Below are 17,153 nucleotides of genomic sequence, written 5' to 3'. Positions count from 1 at the left end.
TCTTGCCTCAGGATTTTCCATTTTCTTTATCTAAAATATGATGTCCAGAGTGATTTTAATTTTAAACAACTGGAGCTACTCCGCCTGACTCTCTCTGCACCTCTCCTCTCCTCTTCTCCTCGATTTCCTCATCTGAAAAATGAAATAGAGAAGGAAATGACAAAGTGCTCCAGAGTCTTTGCCAAGAAAAGCCCAAAGTGGGTTGCAAGGAGTCAGACCTGACTGCAATGACTGAACAGCAGCGGCAACCATATGTCAGCACATCTGCCAGGTGCGCTTTTCTACCCAGTTTTTTAATCAAAGAAGGAATATTTTCCTAGATAATTTATGTTTTCCCTTTAACACACATTGGGCTACTGAGTTCCATCGCTTCTGATTTCTGTCTAGTCTCCCACCAGGTTTTCTATTTTTTTAACCAATACTAGTTTATGACCATTTTGCAACAGGAAGACAAGGTTTTAGTTCCCAGTTTGAGGCGACCATAAGAAGAACTCTGACAAATTTAATTGAACATATGGGTTCTCTTCCTCTTCCATTTATTAAATGCCTACTAGGTGCCAGGCATGTGCTGAGTACTTTACAAGTGTTATTTCATCTGATTCTCACAACAACCCTAAGAGGTAGATGCTGTTATGGTCTCCATTTTACAGATGAGGAAACTGAGGCAGAAAGTGAGGAAGTAACATGCCCAGGGTCACACAGCAAGGAAGTGTCTGAGGCCATATTTGAACTCCAAGTAAAAAACCAGTCATTGAGTAGCTGGGTCAAAATGATTTGGAGTATTTCATGAGGGTTCCAGTCAATTCTGTGCTTGAGAATTGGTTATCAGGTTCATATCCTTTGAGTTTCTATGTCTTGGATACCAAACCTTTATCAGAGAAATTTGATACAAAGATTATTTCCCCAATTTGACTACTTCCTTTCTTATCCTACATGCATTAATGTTGTCTGTAAATAAGCTTTTCAGTTTCATGTAATCAAAAATTTATATTTTATCATTTAAAAGTGCTTCTGTCTCTGGTTAAAAACACATTCCCTACCCAAAGCTGTGATAGATGTATGATCTACTCAACTAATCTGTTTGCCTCTGATTCTTCATCTGTGAAATGATGATAACACCACCTATCTCTCAGGATTGTTGTAAGAATCAGTTGAGAAAATAATTATAAGGTCCTTAGCCCAGTGCCTAGAACATAGTAAACACTATGTAAGTGTTAGCTCTTATTATTTATTTATTATTATTTTTTTATAGTAGGCCCTGCAGTATTAAGATTACTTAACTATTTAGAATGTCATGGAACAAAGTGTAAGGTGTGCTTTTCTACCCAGCTTTTTAATCAAACAAAGAACATTTTCCTAGATAATTTATGTTTTCCCTTTAACACACATTGGGCTACTGAATTCCATTGTTTCTGATTTCTGTCTAGTCTCCCACCAGTTTTTCTATTTTTTAACCAATACTACATGGTTTGGATGATTGCTACTTTATAATACAATTTGAAGTCTGGAACTTCTCTTCCCCCTGAAGAAGAGATTTTGAACACTATTAGACTCCTTTTGTGTGGCAGAGCACTTGGTGCTGATTATATTCCAGCTGAGATTTACAAAAAGTGACTGAAGTTTTCTGGATTATATGGCAAGAAGTGGTTATCAACCAGGAGTTAAAGGACACTTCCTTTGTCCATCTCCATAAAAGTAAAGGAAATAGACAGTCCTGTGACAATCACAGGGAGGTCTCTCTCTTATCCATTGGTGGTAAGACTCCTCTTTAATAGTCTGATCCTTCACCTGGAAGATGGGCATCTATCTGAGATCCAGTATGGCTTCAGAAAGGGCCGAGGTGTTTGCTGCCCAACAACTCCAGGAGAAATGCTAGGAACAGAATAGAGGTTGGTACACAACCTTTGTCCACCTATCAGTCACAAGTGCTTATGGAAAATTATGTCAAAATTTGCTTGCTCGGGAAAGTTCAATAGTATTGTATGTCAGAACCTGCTTGCCCAGGTTCTACATAACTGACAATGCTCTCGTGCTTTATCAGTCAGCAATGGAGTGAAACAAGGCTGTGTGCTTGCTCCCATGCTATTTAGTATGATGTTTTCAGGCATGTGGTCAAAGGCCACCAATGAGTACAAACATGGTATCAAGATCAGCTACCAAAATGATGGCAAACTATCTAACATGAATAGGCTACAAGCCAAGATTAAAGTGGAGGGACAGTTGATGCAAGACATTTTTGTTCATGGATGACTGTGCACTAAATTCAGCCTCTGAAACTGATATGTAACAAAGTAGGAATCAATTTTCTGTTGCTTGTGTTAATTTTGGCTTAACAATTAACACCTAGAAAACACAGGTGCTCCATCAGTCAGCACCACACCATCTATACATGGAACCATAAGTTGCAGCAAGTGGAGAAGTTTGGAATACTGTGGATAAGTTCACTTACCTTGGCAGTGTACTTTCCAGGGATGTACACTGTGACAATGAGGTCAATGCATGCATTGTCAGAGCTAGCTTGGTGTTTGAGAGGCTCCAAAAGAAAGTATGGGACAGAAGAGAGAAGAGACTGTCAAACTGAAGGTCTACAGAGCCATTGTGCTGACCTCATTGTTGTGTGCCTGTGAAAATTGGATGGCCTACCAGTGTCATGCCAAGAAACTGAATTGCTTACATCTGAATTGTCTTAGGAAGATTCTGAAGATCACCTGGCGGAAGTAGTGGGCACTGAGGTAATTTCTCAAACTAAATGCCAAGCATCCAAACTTTACTGCAGAGAACACAACTATGAAGGGCTGGCCACATTGTTCAAATGCCAAATATATGCTTGCCCAAAAGACTGTTTTATGAGGAACGCACACAGGGAAAGTGATCACATGGGGGTCAGAAGAAGTGATACAAGGACACTCTCAAGGTCTTTCTGAAGAACTTTGGAATTGATTGCATGACACAGGGGACACTGGCACAGGAGTGCTCAGCATGGCATGCCCACATCAGAGAAGGTGTTGTGCTTTACCAGCAAAGCAGAATTGAAATAGCTCAAAAGAAAAGCGAGATGTGCAAATTTAGAGAATCCACAGTAAATGCTCACATGGAATATTTGTGCCCAACCTGTGGTCAAACCTTCCAAGCTTGTACTGCTCTGATTAGCCACACTTGGACACACTGTGACTTGACCCTAACATAGTGATGTCATTCTGGTCCTCTTCTACAACAGTCATAATATGCACTATATATGTTCTCAAGGTTCTACTCATTTCTCTCTGCATCATTTCATACAAGAAGAAGGGGCACAAACTAGATAAGAAAAGCCAAAGCAATTGAAGGCAGTGGACCAGCATTGGATGAACTCACTGCCACAAATGGGCAGGTGAAAGATTCCCCTTTTAGACAAACACTGAAGAGAGAACTGGAAAGTCATTTGGGATCAGTTGGGTTAAGACTCCCAGCTTCCACCTTCTACTACATTGCACTCAAAATGGAGGCTGTGCCTGGACATAAAAATCCCTGATTAAAAGACTTAGGAAGGAAGATGGAGGAGAAGGAAAGAGAACATCCAGCTTGGCACCTCCACGCCTTCTAAAAGCAGATGTAGAACATGCACCAGCCTGAATCCTGGGTGGGAAATTCAAGAAACCACACAGAGAGGCATTGTTCCAGACAGAGAGGGTTCTGTGGACCCTGGGTCCTAACCCTAACCATATCCTAAATGCGTGCTATGGATGGGGTCCAGCCAGGACAGGTGTGGCTAAGCATGTCAGCTCAGAGAAAGGACATTCATCAGGCCAAGAAGAGGTCCCAGATCCAGCATAAAGGGATAGGAACAGGTGTGCCTGGAAATCCCTATCTCTTATTGCTCAACTTGGGCTTAGACATCTAGGGCAGACTGAAGGAATCTCCCCTTAGAAGTGGCAGGTCCAGGTGAGGGGCAGGTGCTGGGACCTAGGCTGGGTTGTAAGCAGAGAACATATTCAAGGCAAGGCAAGGAGCAAGCAGGAGCAGAGTGGGGTCTCAGGTCTCTTCCAGCCCCGTTTGAAGCCTATGGAAGAATAACCAATGGAGCCTTGGATGAAAGGGGACTCTAAAATTCTCTCACTTTCCAGCAGCATAACTTTTCAGCTGGCTTTTAGTGACTGAATCCATCATTAATCTCCGCATGGGCCCAGTCCACAGAGGTATTGCTCAGACTCAAACATAGTTCAGGAATTTGCAGATTTATGATGGGAGAGGGGAGGATAGGGAATCAGACCATCCTGGAAGCACTGAAAATTTACAGGTCCCTGAAGTGAGCTTTCCCTGAGATTCTAGAATAACATACAACTGAAAATCTCAAGAAAGTAGCAACAAGGTTATTCTGGACATGCCCTTCAGAATGTGGAGAGAGCCTGGCCCTGACATCGGGCCCATGGTCAGGAAGGAGACTGAAAGAATAAGCAGACAAGAAAGGATCCCACCACCAATTTTACCTTGGGGACAGGGATGCTCAAGACACAAACCCAAAAGAAAAAAATGACTTCAAAACTACCACACACAAAGCCTCAAAGAAAAGCACAGAGTGGGCATAACTCAGCTAGGATTTCTGGAAAAGAGCGAATAAGAGTTAAAAGAGTAAAAAAAGTTAGAGATAATATTTTTTCACTGAGGAAAAAATTGGAATTGAAATGACAGCTGTGGAAGAAAGAATCACAAGTGGAATAAAGGGCCTAACCCTAAACTGAATTTTAATAAAAGGGTAAACTGAGGCAGGTCTCTGAGCAAGACAACATTTATTAGCAGGGAATGCTACCTATCAATAACTGTGTCAATGGCTTGCCTCCATTAATGCCAGAGGCCCAGAGCAAAAGGACACTTCCCCTTCTGTGGGTTTTGGGGAGCACAGAAGAAAGAGCAGAACAGGGTAGGTGACATCATGGGATTAAGGCCTAGTTACAGAGCTGAGGCTAGGGAACAACATGATTGGTTGAACGTTGGTAATGGAGCGAGCAACAACCCTCCTTCTCCTCCTGTGAGACTAAAAGGTGCTCATGGTTTGAGTCCAGGTGCAGGATAGTGGCCCTGAAATGGACGGACCAAGACAAAGCACAGGCAAGAGTCAATTGAGAATTTGGGAGTGTCTTTATTAGCCGGCAGCTGCTGTCTTCAGAGGAGGAAGCCCCGAACAAGGGGTGTGCATGCCTTTTAAGCATTTCAGGACTTCCTGGTACAGCTCTGTGGTTTTAATATCAAACTTATCTCACAGAACAGTTTTGACAGGGGCCCAAGGGGCTGCTAGGCAAAGGGGTACAACAGAGAGGGAGGCCCAAGCAGCTGCCAGGCAAAGGGGTACAACAGAGTGTGGCTGGGCCCAACCCTGCCTAGAAACTCAACAGTCATTTCTCAACCCAGGGGCTCTGGGGAGGGGGGGAAAATAATGTCCACTTCACTCCCCCCTTTTCATGTAACTGATTTAAAAGAGGGACTCATAAGAGTACAAAGGGGTATAACTGGCTTGACGTGTGAACGATGTATCCACGCCTTGCGTCCTGCGACCTTAACTGCTGATGGATTTGACAGGATCACTTGAAAAGGCCGGGTCCACCGAGGTTCAAGCGAGGATCTCCAGGGTAGTTTTCTCATGAGGACCCAATCGCCTGGCGATACGGTCAATGCAGCTGGGTCTCCTAGGCCTTGGGTAGTTGTTGCTTGATGTAAAGATTTGAGAGCACTTTGGACCTCGTGCAGAGCCTGTAAGGACTTAAGGAGGGCAACATTAAGGCAACACCCAGAATCAGCAACTCAAGGAACAACCGGGGGGGCTACTCTGAACATGATTTTGAAGGGGGCCAGAGAGAGAGCTGTGGGATTGGGGCGGTACACCTAGCCCAAAGCAGGGCAAAAGGAAGGAGACTCACCCAAGTCTCGCCAATTTAAGCTTAGCAATATGCTCCTTCAGGGTCCTATTCATCCTTTCTACCTGGCCTGAACTCTGGGGCCCAAGTACATGCACTCAAGCACCCCACCCTGTCCCCCTTTAAGCAGGTGGGACCCAACATATTTTGGGATAAGGGATGAAGGTCTCGGCTTCTGAAACTGCTTCCTGCTGAGACTGGACCTAGAGCTGACCCTGCCTTACAGGGTCCCAACATTGGAGGGGTTGGGTCTTTAACCAGTCAACAATACAACAAACATTGGGGAGATCTGAGTAACTTCCAAGTTTCAGCTACAGCCCACAGCACTTTCACAAAGAAAGCTGGTAGCTAGTAAGGGGGGGAACCAACCAACCATCCACAAGCCCTGGATACCTGAAACTCAGGTATCCAAGGAGAGAGGCCTTATGGAAGAGAAATTTTCTGAAGACTTTCCACACTACTACTAATACAGATTATTTGTTAATTGATCTCCTTCACTTTCCATACTCTCATACCACTCCTTCTTCTCCTTCATGCTTTTAAAGGAGAAGACCAAATTTGGACAAAAACATGGACAATCTCCAAAATTAAATACAATCCTCACATTCTTTCTCTTATACCTTCTTCTCTTCATCTGTCCCCTTTATATGAATACATTTACAAGGGGACTATCCCATGTTATAAGTACAGATATAGAGATTTAAGATACAAAGGTAGATCAATGAATTATCCATTCAGAGGTTCCATCTCATCTGGGAAGGGACATCATGTGATGCAGTTTTCTCATCTAGATGCTCCTTCATTCCATCTTCAGCACAGCATCTCTGCACATTCTTTATCTTCTTGTAGAAATTTGGATGTCCACTCTCCTACAATACTGACCTTAATACCATTTTAGATGACTGTTCTTAAGCTTTATACCTTTATCACTCTACAAAATCAAAATTGGGACTTTGGCCAATTGTCATATTTAAGAAATCCACATTAGAACCCAGTATTTACATCTTACACTCAGATCTAAAGTCCTAAACCTGATAGCTTAATTTTAGACAACCTCAGATGTTCCCCTACCAACAATCTATTATTTCATAAATCTGATATTAAACTTACAAGACTTTTGACTATAGGAAATTGCCACTAAGAGTAGGGACATTGCAGGGAAACAATATCTCCATAACTTCATGTCAATTCCAGGCATGAGCAGATTGTCAGCTGGCATTCAGCCAGGCTTAAAATCCACCACGTGTCAGTGGGGAAATCAAGTCAGGAGAATCCTACCTCAGCTCAGGCTGAACAGCCGTTCTCCCAACTTTACCGTGAGATCACTTCTTGCACTTCATACCAGCATCTCACAGGCTTACTGACATCATGGATCAGAGGCTCAGACCACCTTTCTTGCTATCCATACCTGGAGTTAAACTCAGAAGAACAGTCAGTTAATAGTCCCATAAAATCTTAGAATAGCAAGTTCCAATAATCAGGGTTCAGATATGACTATAATTTCACATTGACTAAGGAACATCTTTGACTCTGTTTGAATTCAGATAGGGGTGAAATTTTCCAATCATGCAGTATCTGTATTATAGCCAGACTCAGGAACAGTCAGGTGGGAAACATTCCTTTACAAAAGGACACAGTGGGGAAACTGACCAGGAGGATCCCATCTTAGATTGAGTCTAGAATTGTCCCCTCGGTGTTTCCTCTCCAGATACAAATTTTACCTGGTAACAGTACAGGATGCAGGATCACAGTCCCTCTGAGTAACTTGTGGCATATCCTTTCAGATACTGATTTAATGCAGACAACTATACCCAAAATTCAAACTTAAACAAAAATATTTATGGTCCCAAATGCTTTTACCTTAAACAGCAAACTTCACTAATCCCAACCTAAAGCCAAATACAGTTATTTGTATTCCCATGGAGTTGAAATAAGCAATGAAGATTAACAGGACTCACATATATATGAGATTTCATTTCAGATCCTTTCTTCTCAAATTTAAAACTTGTCCTGATATAAAAGCCAGTTGTTAAAATCCTTTCTATATATGCCAAACAATTTTCATAGGACTAATGACCTTGTCCACATGACAGGGGCCTTGACAGTTTTACAAAATAAAAAGAACTGGCATGGATCCCATACCTGCCAACCCCAAACATATAGGAGGAGTGTTCTGAATGTGCAGAGCCAGTCTAAATAAATTATTACTCCATTTATTTCTTTCCACACATAGTAATCAATTAGCAATTTTAGGTTTAGCATTAAAACAGCAACTTTTCAGCTGTAACTTCTTTAACAGGCAAAGGTGAAAATACCTGGTTTTCTAAATAACATAACTGACTTTACACAACTTTTCCAACATCTTTTAGTTTCAACAAAATTCAGATTACAAATTGCTTTCTCTAACACCATTTCTGGATTATAGAGTAAAATAAAAATCTTAATGGTTTTAACTTTTACTCAAGAAAATTTCACATCTGTGTCCACTCCTTAAAAATGTTTTTGAAAGAAAAAGTTGTGAAACTGCAAGTGGGAGTGAGGGAGACTCTGGAACAAAGTCCAGTGGTGTCTAGTCTCCTCCTTTCCACTTGGGTGTTTCAAAGCTTTATTTCTGAGGTGTCTTTTCTTTGTTCTTTCTTTTTTTTTAATGCATTTTCTCAATTTGTCTTCTTCCCCGTGTGTGGGGTGGCTTTAGAGAGACCTTAGGGTTAGGATGGGTTAGGGCATCTATCCAGATTCTGATATATGGGATCTGATCCGGATGGCCCAGATCCCCATTCATTATTCTCCGCACTCGTCCTGCAATGGATTTATCAAAAGTCCCCTCAGGTGGCCAATCCACCCCGAAGGTGGGCCATTCCTGTTGACAGAATAAAGTTAATTTTTCCTTGGAGACTTTGTACCCATAACCAGCTGCAGTTTGTTGGAAATGTTTAAAACATTTTAACATGAATTGCAACGGGATCTCAGGACCTGATTGTTTTTGGCCCATGAGACCGGGAAAGGAGAGTAAGATACAAAATCCGATTAAACTGGGGGTCAAACAAAAACGCAAAACAAGAGACTGACAAAATGCACGGACAGACACAGTTAGACAGTCTGGACTCAAACAAAAACATGAAACAGAATGCAGACTCTGTCAAGCTGTCCAGACTCTCGGAAACCCAAAATACAGGAGAGCCAGACAAGATACAGAATGCAGAGTCAGTCAAGCAGTCAGGACTCTCAAAAAACAAATACAGGAGAGCCAGATCAGGACCTCACGCAGAGTCCAGTGGAGGCCAGTAAGGGTGTTTCCTGCTGCGTCCAGCATTGCCACTTACTCCACAAGAGTACTCACGAAAACATACAGGACGCTCAAAATGGCCAGATCAGAGGAATTTGGCTACCGGGAGCCTGGTTCACATGGCTGTGCTTTGAGATTGGGGCCAGGTAACATCAATCCCGGTGGCCACCCCCTGAAGTCTGGGCCATACAGGGCAGATGGTTTGCCTGTGCACACAGAGCCAAAGGCTATCTCTTTGGGGCCTCCAAGTGAAATGGACGGACAGAGACAAAGCACAGGCAAGAGTCAATTGAGAATTTGGGAGCGTCTTTATTAGCCGGCAGCCGATGGCTGTCTTCAGAGTAGGCAGCCCCAAACAAGGTATGTGTGTGCCTTTTAAGCATTTCAGCACTTCCTGGTACAGCTCTGTGGTTTTAACATCAAACTTATCTCACAGAACAGTTTTGACAGGGGCCCAAGCAGCTGCTAGGCAAAGGGGCACAACAGAGAGTGGCTCCTAGGCGCTGCTAGGCAAAGGGCACAACAGAGAGTGGCTAGGCCCAACCCTGCCTAGAAACTCAACAGACATTTCTCAACCCAGAGGCTCCGGGGAGGGGGGGTGGGAGGGGGGAAAATGTCCACTTCAGCCCGGACATTGGGACAGCAAACCAGACATCTTGGAAGGACAACTTGGTGGTGTAAAGACGCCAGGCTCAAAACCCCTTGCTTTCTCACTCATTTCTCAAGGTTAGCAAAATTCCTTGAGCAGGAGAGCTGGACTTTTCAGTGCTTTTTGTGCACAACAATAACAAAGTGCTGAAATAAGAGGAAACAATTCTTTGGACCCCAAACCAAAAAAGGAGACAATAGAGATGCTGACAGATGGTACGAAAGGAGATGTCTGAACTTTCTCAAAACTAGGATAAGGCTCTGAACTAGAGTCAATATTATGGCTACTACGTTTGGTAAAGAGAAGAAACCAGAGCTGGGTGTTCAAGGGTATGTAAGTGTGCACTGTAAAACAAATGAGATTATCTCTAAGATCCTCTCCAGGGGAAACTTGATCCTCTCTGTGAAATCTTTAGTTTCATGGTTTCCCAGTTGGGGTGATGAGACAAGACAGAGAGAAAATCCTACCAAATATGCCCACTTTTATTGTTTCTGAAAAAAAAAAAGTTACTAGGCATTCACATCTTCATATTTCAGGCAGTTCAGAACCAGCCTTAGGCTGAAGTGGTGCTGCTCTCTATTTTAATAATTAAGCTCTTTCCTTTTTGTTATTGAGTCGTGTCTTACTCATTGTGACTCCTTTTGAGGATTTTCTAATCAAGGAAACAGGAGTGGCTTACCCTTTCCTTCTCCAGATCATTTTTTAGATGGGGAAACTGAGGCAAAAAGGATTAAGTGACTTGCCCAGGGTCATACAGCTAGTAAGTGTCTGAGTCCTGGATTGGAAGCTCTTCCTGACTACAGGCCCCTGGCTTTATCCATTGGGCCACATCCCTACCCCTCTTCTACTCGCATTCCTAGTTCCATTTACTGGACTCTGATTTCCTCTGCACTCTTGAGTCCTGGCTTGTTTATCTACAGGGCCTGGGGAGGTTACAAGACTTGCTTGAGACACAGCTGGGATGGAGGTCCTTAAATCTGAGGTGGCAGCCCCTCCTCTCAAGTCAGCCTGCAGATTTCTTCAGTCCTCAGACCCCCTCAATCTGGGGGGGAGACATTTTCTCCCCAACTTTTAAGGAGGAGAAAGGGTGACACTGAGGAGGACTGAAGGGGAGGGTAGACTCTAACCCTAACCCTTCTTTTTCTCTGGTTCAAGCTGGGAGCACAAGAACTGTGTGCTCCCGGAGTGATGATGGGAGGTAGGGAGCTCGGCTACTCCACAGAATCAGAGGCTGGTCTGGGAATACCAGAGAAAGGGCCAAGGTGTATGAAAGCGGGGATTTTCCCAGGGTCATTTTCCGTTTTGGTCTCCCAACCTGTGCAGGCTCATTCTGCCCGGTCACCAATGACGTTTGTTGTCTCCCACCCGCTATTGGTTGTCAGAGCCTCTGGGAAGCCAATCAGAACTCAGAGATTCGTCCCTTTATAAACCCCGCGCGCAAACAGGTCTAGGTGATCTCAGACTTCTCTGCTCGGGGACCATGGAGGCCTCTGTGGGCGCTCTCCTTCTGCTGGGGACCCTGGCCCTGCCGGAGACCTGGGCGGGTAAGGGGAGAACCCAGGGGTAACCGTGGTGTCGGGATTGGGTTCCCTACACGAAACTCCTCGGACCCCAGACCAGGGAGCGTTTCCTCCGACCTGGTTCCTTCATGTCAGTGAGGTCCAGGCGGGGCTGAAAGGGAGAAGCTGGAATAAGCCTGGACCAGGAGCTAGCCGCCCCTTAGCGCATTTAGGGAGAAGCTGGGAATAAACTTGTGCGGGTGATCCGGGGACGGCGGGGTCGTGGTGTCTTCTTGTTGGTCCCTCAGTTTGGGGGGCGGTGAGTGGATTGGTAGGAGGTGGGGGGTCATGGGGAGGGAGAATGGGGACCACAGTCCTGGGGGCATTAAGAAGGAGCAGAACTGTCCGGGGTCCCCCCGACCACCCCCGGGGCACTCCCAAGGGCGAACCAAGGACAGCTTTGTTAAAAAGCTTCACGGAGGATCGGGGGTGGGGGAGGTGGGGGGGCAGGTGAGGACGCAAGGTGGGGGGCCGAGGGTGAGCAGTGTGAGAGCCCTCGGACCCGGACCAGAGGTGGAGGCGGGGAGAGGAAGGCAGCGTCCAGGAGCAGGGGCGGTCGCTCCTGCCTGGGCTCTTGTCCGGGAAGGCGTTTTGCTGATCTCAAAGGGGTGAGGCCTGGAGAATTATAAAGGAGGGGCGCGATGTACCAGCATGGGGGGGGCAAGGGGCGGGAATACCGGGGTGGGGGTGGGGGGAGGCATCTCAGGATAGAGGGCTTGGGACCTAGGATCAAGGGTGTCTCCCCGGGAGTGGCGGGATCCCGGGTCACCTTGGCCCAGGCTTGGCTGCGAGGTCCGGTCTAGGGGCCCCCAGCCCTGACCCAGCCCCGTCCCCACGTCCCAGGCCCTCACTCCCTGAGGTATTTCAACACCGCCATGACCCGGCCCGGGCTAGGGAAGCCGCGGTTCCTCGCCGTGGGCTACGTGGACGATCAGCAGTTCATGAGCTTCGACAGCGACAGCCCGAGTCAGGGGCTGGAGCCGCGGGTGGCGTGGATGGAGCGGGTGGAGCAGGAGGAGCCGGAGTTCTGGGAGCGGAGGTCGGGGATCTGCAAGGCGGAGACACAGTTTTTCCGAGGGACCCTGGAGTCCTTGCTCAGCCTCAACCAGAGTTCGGGCGGTGCGTGCCGGGGGGGAGAGAGGGGGAGGGAAGAGAACGGGGGACAAGAAGCGGGGTCCCACCCGAGGCTCCCCCTGGGGATGGGGGGGAGAAGCCCCTCCGGGGCATCCCGAGGTGTAGGAGCGGGTCCGGGGCCAGCCAGAGTCCGGCCTCTCTGACCCGGGGCAGGGCCGGTGCAGGCGTCCACACCATCCAGCGCTTGAATGGCTGCGAGGTGTCCCCCGACCTCACCTTCCAGCGCGGGTTTATCCAATACGCCTACGACGGGCAGGACTACTTGGCCCTGGACACGGAGACCTACAAGTGGACCGCAGCCGTGCCTGAGGCAGTAAACATTAAGCAAAAGTGGGAGGCGGACGGGAACATCGTGAAGAGATGGAAAGCCTACCTGAACGAGGAGTGCGTGCGGCGGCTGAAGAAATACCTGGAGGCTGGGAAGGAAACGCTGATGAGGAAAAGTACAGCCGACCCTGCCCCACTGTGCATGGCACTCAAGGCCTCCTGGGCCGCCCTTCTCCACCTCCCCTCAGTCCCGGACCCCGACCCCCAGGGACCTCTTGTACCCCAGGTTGTACTGTAGGGTGTTCCCCTCCCCCCCCCCCATCCTTGTGTCCCTGGAGGGAAGGAGAGAAGGGGAGCCTGGAAATGCCCCTGACCTTTGGCAACAGACCCACCCAAGTGTGCTCGGCATTCCAGGCCCCCGACCCATCCTTCTCAGCCATTCAGCCCCAGCCCCGGGTTCCCCACCCCTAGGAACACTTTGTACCCCATGGCTCAGACTCTGGGTGTTCCTCCTGCCTCCACCTGTCCATGTGCCAGGGGAAGGTGGAAAGGGAGCCTGATAATGCCTCTGACCTTTGCCTCCAGACCCACCCTCTGCCAGAGTGACCCGCCACACTGCCCCCCATGGGGAGGTGACCCTGCGATGTCGGGCCCAGGACTTTTACCCTAAGGAGATCTCCTTGATTTGGCTGAGGGATGGGGAGGAACAGCCCCAGGACACAGAGTTCATTGAGACCAGGCCTGCAGGAGATGGCACCTTCCAGAAGTGGGCAGATGTGGTCATGACCTCCGGCCAGGAAGACAAATATACCTGCCAAGTTCAGCATGAGGGGCTGTCTGAGCCCCTCACCCTGCAGTGGGGTAAGGACAGTGAGGAGGGGCTGGAAAAAGACCACCTCCCACCCCGCAGGACTAGAGGAAGGGGCAGTTATGGGGGGAGGTGGGGGTAGGGCTAGTGACTCTCAGGCCAGACAGGGATCAAGGCCTCTCATTTTTCTTTTCCATTTCAGAGCCACAGTCATCACCCACCTGGTACATTGTAGGGGGCATTGCTGCTGGCCTCCTCCTCACTGCAGTCATTGCTGGAGTTGAGATCTGGAGAAGGAAGCATTCAGGTAGGCAGGACTGACTGGGAGGGTCATTAGGGATCAGGCACCATGGAGATCTGGGTTTCCCTTGAAGCTGCAGCTTATCTTTCATTCCTCAAGTCCTTTCCTTCCCAACTAAGGGATGATCATATGGATGCTAAGACCCTTGATGAACAAATCTGTAACTAGAAGCCATTTCTCTGGAGGATGCCTGGCTAGGATATGACAGGCTGGCTGAGTGGGGAATCTGCCTCAGACACAGATCAGAGATGAACATGGGGATCTCTGCCCAAGGGCCTGGGTGTCTCCCTAGCTTGGGGCTGTAGACCAGCCCTGGGAACCCCTGGAGACAGGCCTGGGAGGGGGAAGTGCCCATTTGGGGGCCTTTTGTCTCTTTCTCTTGGATATAGATGTTGGAGTGGTGTGGGACATGGAGGTGCAGTCCTGATTTTTTGTTGTGTCTCCAAGACAAATCTTTGAACTTCTGAGACCCTTGTGTGGTCTCCTCTCCTGGATTCCTCACTCGAAATTTGTTTTCTTTTCTAGGTGGAAAAGGAGGTGATTATGTTCCAGCTGCAGGTAAGTGAAGGGTAGACATGGAGGGTAGAAAGAAGGGGCCAGCCCATGGTGCCTCTGGGACCTGAGCAATGAGAAGGCAGAGGGGAGGGTTAGCCCAGTAGCCTTCCCTTGGTGTCCCTTTCCCTTCCCATACCCTGGTTCTCGGATGCATGTCTCTGACTGGATTGTTTCCCTCCTTTGTCTCCAGACAATGACAGTCCACAGGGGTCCGATGTCTCTCTCACAGCAAAAAGTGAGATTTTGGGGGCCTTGAAGGAGGGGGGCTGGGATAAAGGGGGCCAAGCAAAGAGGAGGGTCTGTGGGAGGTTGGGCTGAGGATTGACTGGGGGGGGGGGGTGAGGCAGACCCTTCAGAATGATGAGAGGCTGGAGGCCAGAGGGCACTTGGAGGATCCCCATGAATCTGTCTTTCCTTCTTCAGATTGAGAGAATTTCCCAGCATGGACCTGAGACAGAAAACCAGTCTGCAGTCCCCGAGTTGTTCCTATTGACTCCTGGCTGCTCTTCCCTCCAATGGCCCCTGCGATCCTCCCTGGACTCTACTGGCTCAAGCCTAGAGAAGCCTCATCAAGGCCCTCACCCTGCTCTCTAAGGCCTCCCTCCCTCCTCCCTCCTGTGTCTCTCTCTGCTTTGGGAATGAGCCTCCTTCACATGTGATGCTGCCCTGACCTCTGGGATCTCTGTCTGATTGATATAACTTCCTGATGAATGCAGTCTTCAGCTTTTTTCCACAATCTCAGCTGAGCTTCCCATTGTGTCAGGGATTGTGGGGGACAGAATGACCATGTGGAGATGTTCTAGCCACGTGAAGAGGAAACGAAATGAAAATTTGAAGATTCCTGAGAAGCCTTTTATTTGTTCTGCTGAGTCTGTGAGTACAGGTGGGGGCTGAGCCCAGAGGGGAAGAAGCGGGGCGGGGGGAGGGGCAGTGTATTGTACATGGTGAGGGGCCTGACGTTTGTCTTTGATTTGTTCTGCTTGGGGCCACATATGGACATGGTCTATTGGGACTTGTTCTAGGATTTCAGACAGTGCCCAGGCTGTACACTCCTCCTGGGCCTGGAGCCATGCCCAGACAGGCTGCTGGGTCACTATAGGCCGCCTGCCCATAGGCTGCCCCTCAGCACTGACCTTCAAAGAGGTCCAGTTCTCTCTGTTTTGTCATTTTCACCAGAGAGATAAAAGCAGTATTTTCATCTTGCTCCTTGTAAATCACTGGGGGACAGGAGATCTTGTGTGACGAGAGGACAAGTCTTCCAAGGGCTTTCTTCATTTGCAGCAGAAAATGGGTCTAAATTTCAGGGTGGATCAGTCAGTGGAGCCTCCGACTTAGAGGCAGGAATACCTGAGTTCAAATCAACTCTCAGACACTTAATAGTTTTGTGACCCTGAGCAGGTCACTTAACCTCTCACCTCAGGAATCAGGTGGGGGCATCAAGTGAGATCATAAATACAAAGTGCTTAGCAAAGCTTATGATAGAAATGAACGCAGCTATTATTGCTTTCCAGTACAAATTCCTAGGCTTCTGCCAATTCTAAACAGTCATTCAGTCATCATGACAGTTATTGAAATGATGACTTTCATCCTGTCAGTTCAGAGGAAGAATTCCTCCCAATGTGAAGTCAGTCAGTTATCTCCTAAGCAGGGACCCTCTTGCCACCTGGTGGATATTCATGGTATTACAGGACTGAGAATTAGAGTGTCTTCCCTTATGAAATGATCAGTGTGAAGGGAGAGGGGAGTCTTCTTACCAGCCCCTGAAACCTCCATACTTCCTGGTGAGCTTGAGGACTTCCCAGGCTCATCAATGTAGAGTGTGAAGGGGCCTCGAGGCCCTGGGGTACATCTGCTTAGTACAGCACCTAGTCCATAGGAGACTCAATCAGTGCTGTTGGCCTGCTGGTTTCCAATCCCGAAATCCATTCCTCTGATCTCTAGGACTTTTCTAAGAAAGTAAAATCTGCTTGATAATGTTTAGATGCAGCTTCTGAAGTCCAGGCTAGCTCAGCTATAGGTGTTCAGAGAAGCTAGTCTGGGACCCCCAGGGGAGGTTCCAGTGAGAAGGGGACTTCATCTTCAAAGTAGAAGGTATATTTATCTGTATCAGATAAGCTGTATATACTGATCCCTGTGCAATCTGATGAGAGTTTTCAGGGGGTCTGTGAACTTGGATGGGAAGAAATACATCTTTATTTTGGCTAACTTCTAATTGAAATGTAATCATTCCTTTGACTATTAAACTTTTGAAAACCACACTAGTGTTCTGAGAAGACATTTATTGAAAGCATCACCAGATAACACAAAAAATTTAAGATGCCCTGATCTAGGTTATATCAGAATCATGAGGGAAATACAGCTGTGTTTAGGTACCTTTCAGCACTTTTTGTGCCTATGAGTGCATGTATACATACACCCTTTCCTATGAATACATATATGTGCATGAGAGACAGGAACTACTAACCAATCGATTCATTGATAAGAGTTATGAAACTGCCGTACCCTTTGACCCAGCAATACTGTTACCAGGTCCATTTGCAAAGATGATTGGGGGAAAAGGAAAAGAATGTATATGTTCTAAAATATTTATAGCCACTCTATCTGTGGTGGCAACAAGGTGGAAATCATGGGGATGCTGATCAACTGGGGAATGGCTGAACAAGTTGTGCTACATGATGATTATAAAATACTACTGTGCTATAAGAA

The 17,153-nt window shown here is 47.2% G+C and overlaps 1 protein-coding gene across 2 annotated transcripts; it reads left to right on the top strand.

Annotated features, from left to right (window-relative positions):
- Window positions 1-11,260: 11,260 nt before the first annotated feature.
- LOC140530052 (class I histocompatibility antigen, Gogo-OKO alpha chain-like) lies at window positions 11,261-16,703 on the top strand. Of its 2 annotated transcripts, none has more exons than XM_072649234.1 (8): window positions 11,261-11,367; window positions 12,226-12,501; window positions 12,681-12,959; window positions 13,369-13,644; window positions 13,794-13,898; window positions 14,418-14,450; window positions 14,638-14,682; window positions 14,871-16,703. In XM_072649234.1, exons 1-8 carry the CDS (start codon window positions 11,304-11,306, stop codon window positions 14,873-14,875), a joined length of 1,083 nt encoding a protein of 360 aa, XP_072505335.1. In that variant the 5' UTR covers window positions 11,261-11,303; the 3' UTR covers window positions 14,876-16,703. The 2 variants fall into 2 exon arrangements, with proteins under 2 accessions (XP_072505335.1, XP_072505344.1); XM_072649243.1 differs by lacking the exon at window positions 11,261-11,367 and adding an exon at window positions 11,858-11,990.
- The last annotated feature ends 450 nt before the right edge of the window (window positions 16,704-17,153 follow it).

The sequence above is a fragment of the Notamacropus eugenii genome, chromosome 1 (genome assembly GCF_028372415.1).
Source record: "Notamacropus eugenii isolate mMacEug1 chromosome 1, mMacEug1.pri_v2, whole genome shotgun sequence".
Lineage (NCBI taxonomy): Eukaryota > Metazoa > Chordata > Mammalia > Diprotodontia > Macropodidae > Notamacropus > Notamacropus eugenii.
Note: the sequence above shows the minus strand (reverse complement) of the source record. Positions and strands in the feature narration are given on the sequence as shown.

What these genes read in the sequence shown, in the direction of transcription:
- LOC140530052 (XM_072649234.1), top strand. Translation starts at nt 11,304, where the DNA reads ATGGAGGCCTCTGTGGGCGCTCTCCTTCTGCTGGGGACCCTGGCCCTG. An exon ending in GCCCCTCACCCTGCAGTGGG is followed by an intron (nt 13,645 to 13,793) that starts GTAAGGACAGTG and finishes TTTCCATTTCAG; the next exon opens with AGCCACAGTCATCACCCACC. An exon ending in CTGGAGAAGGAAGCATTCAG is followed by an intron (nt 13,899 to 14,417) that starts GTAGGCAGGACT and finishes TTTCTTTTCTAG; the next exon opens with GTGGAAAAGGAGGTGATTAT.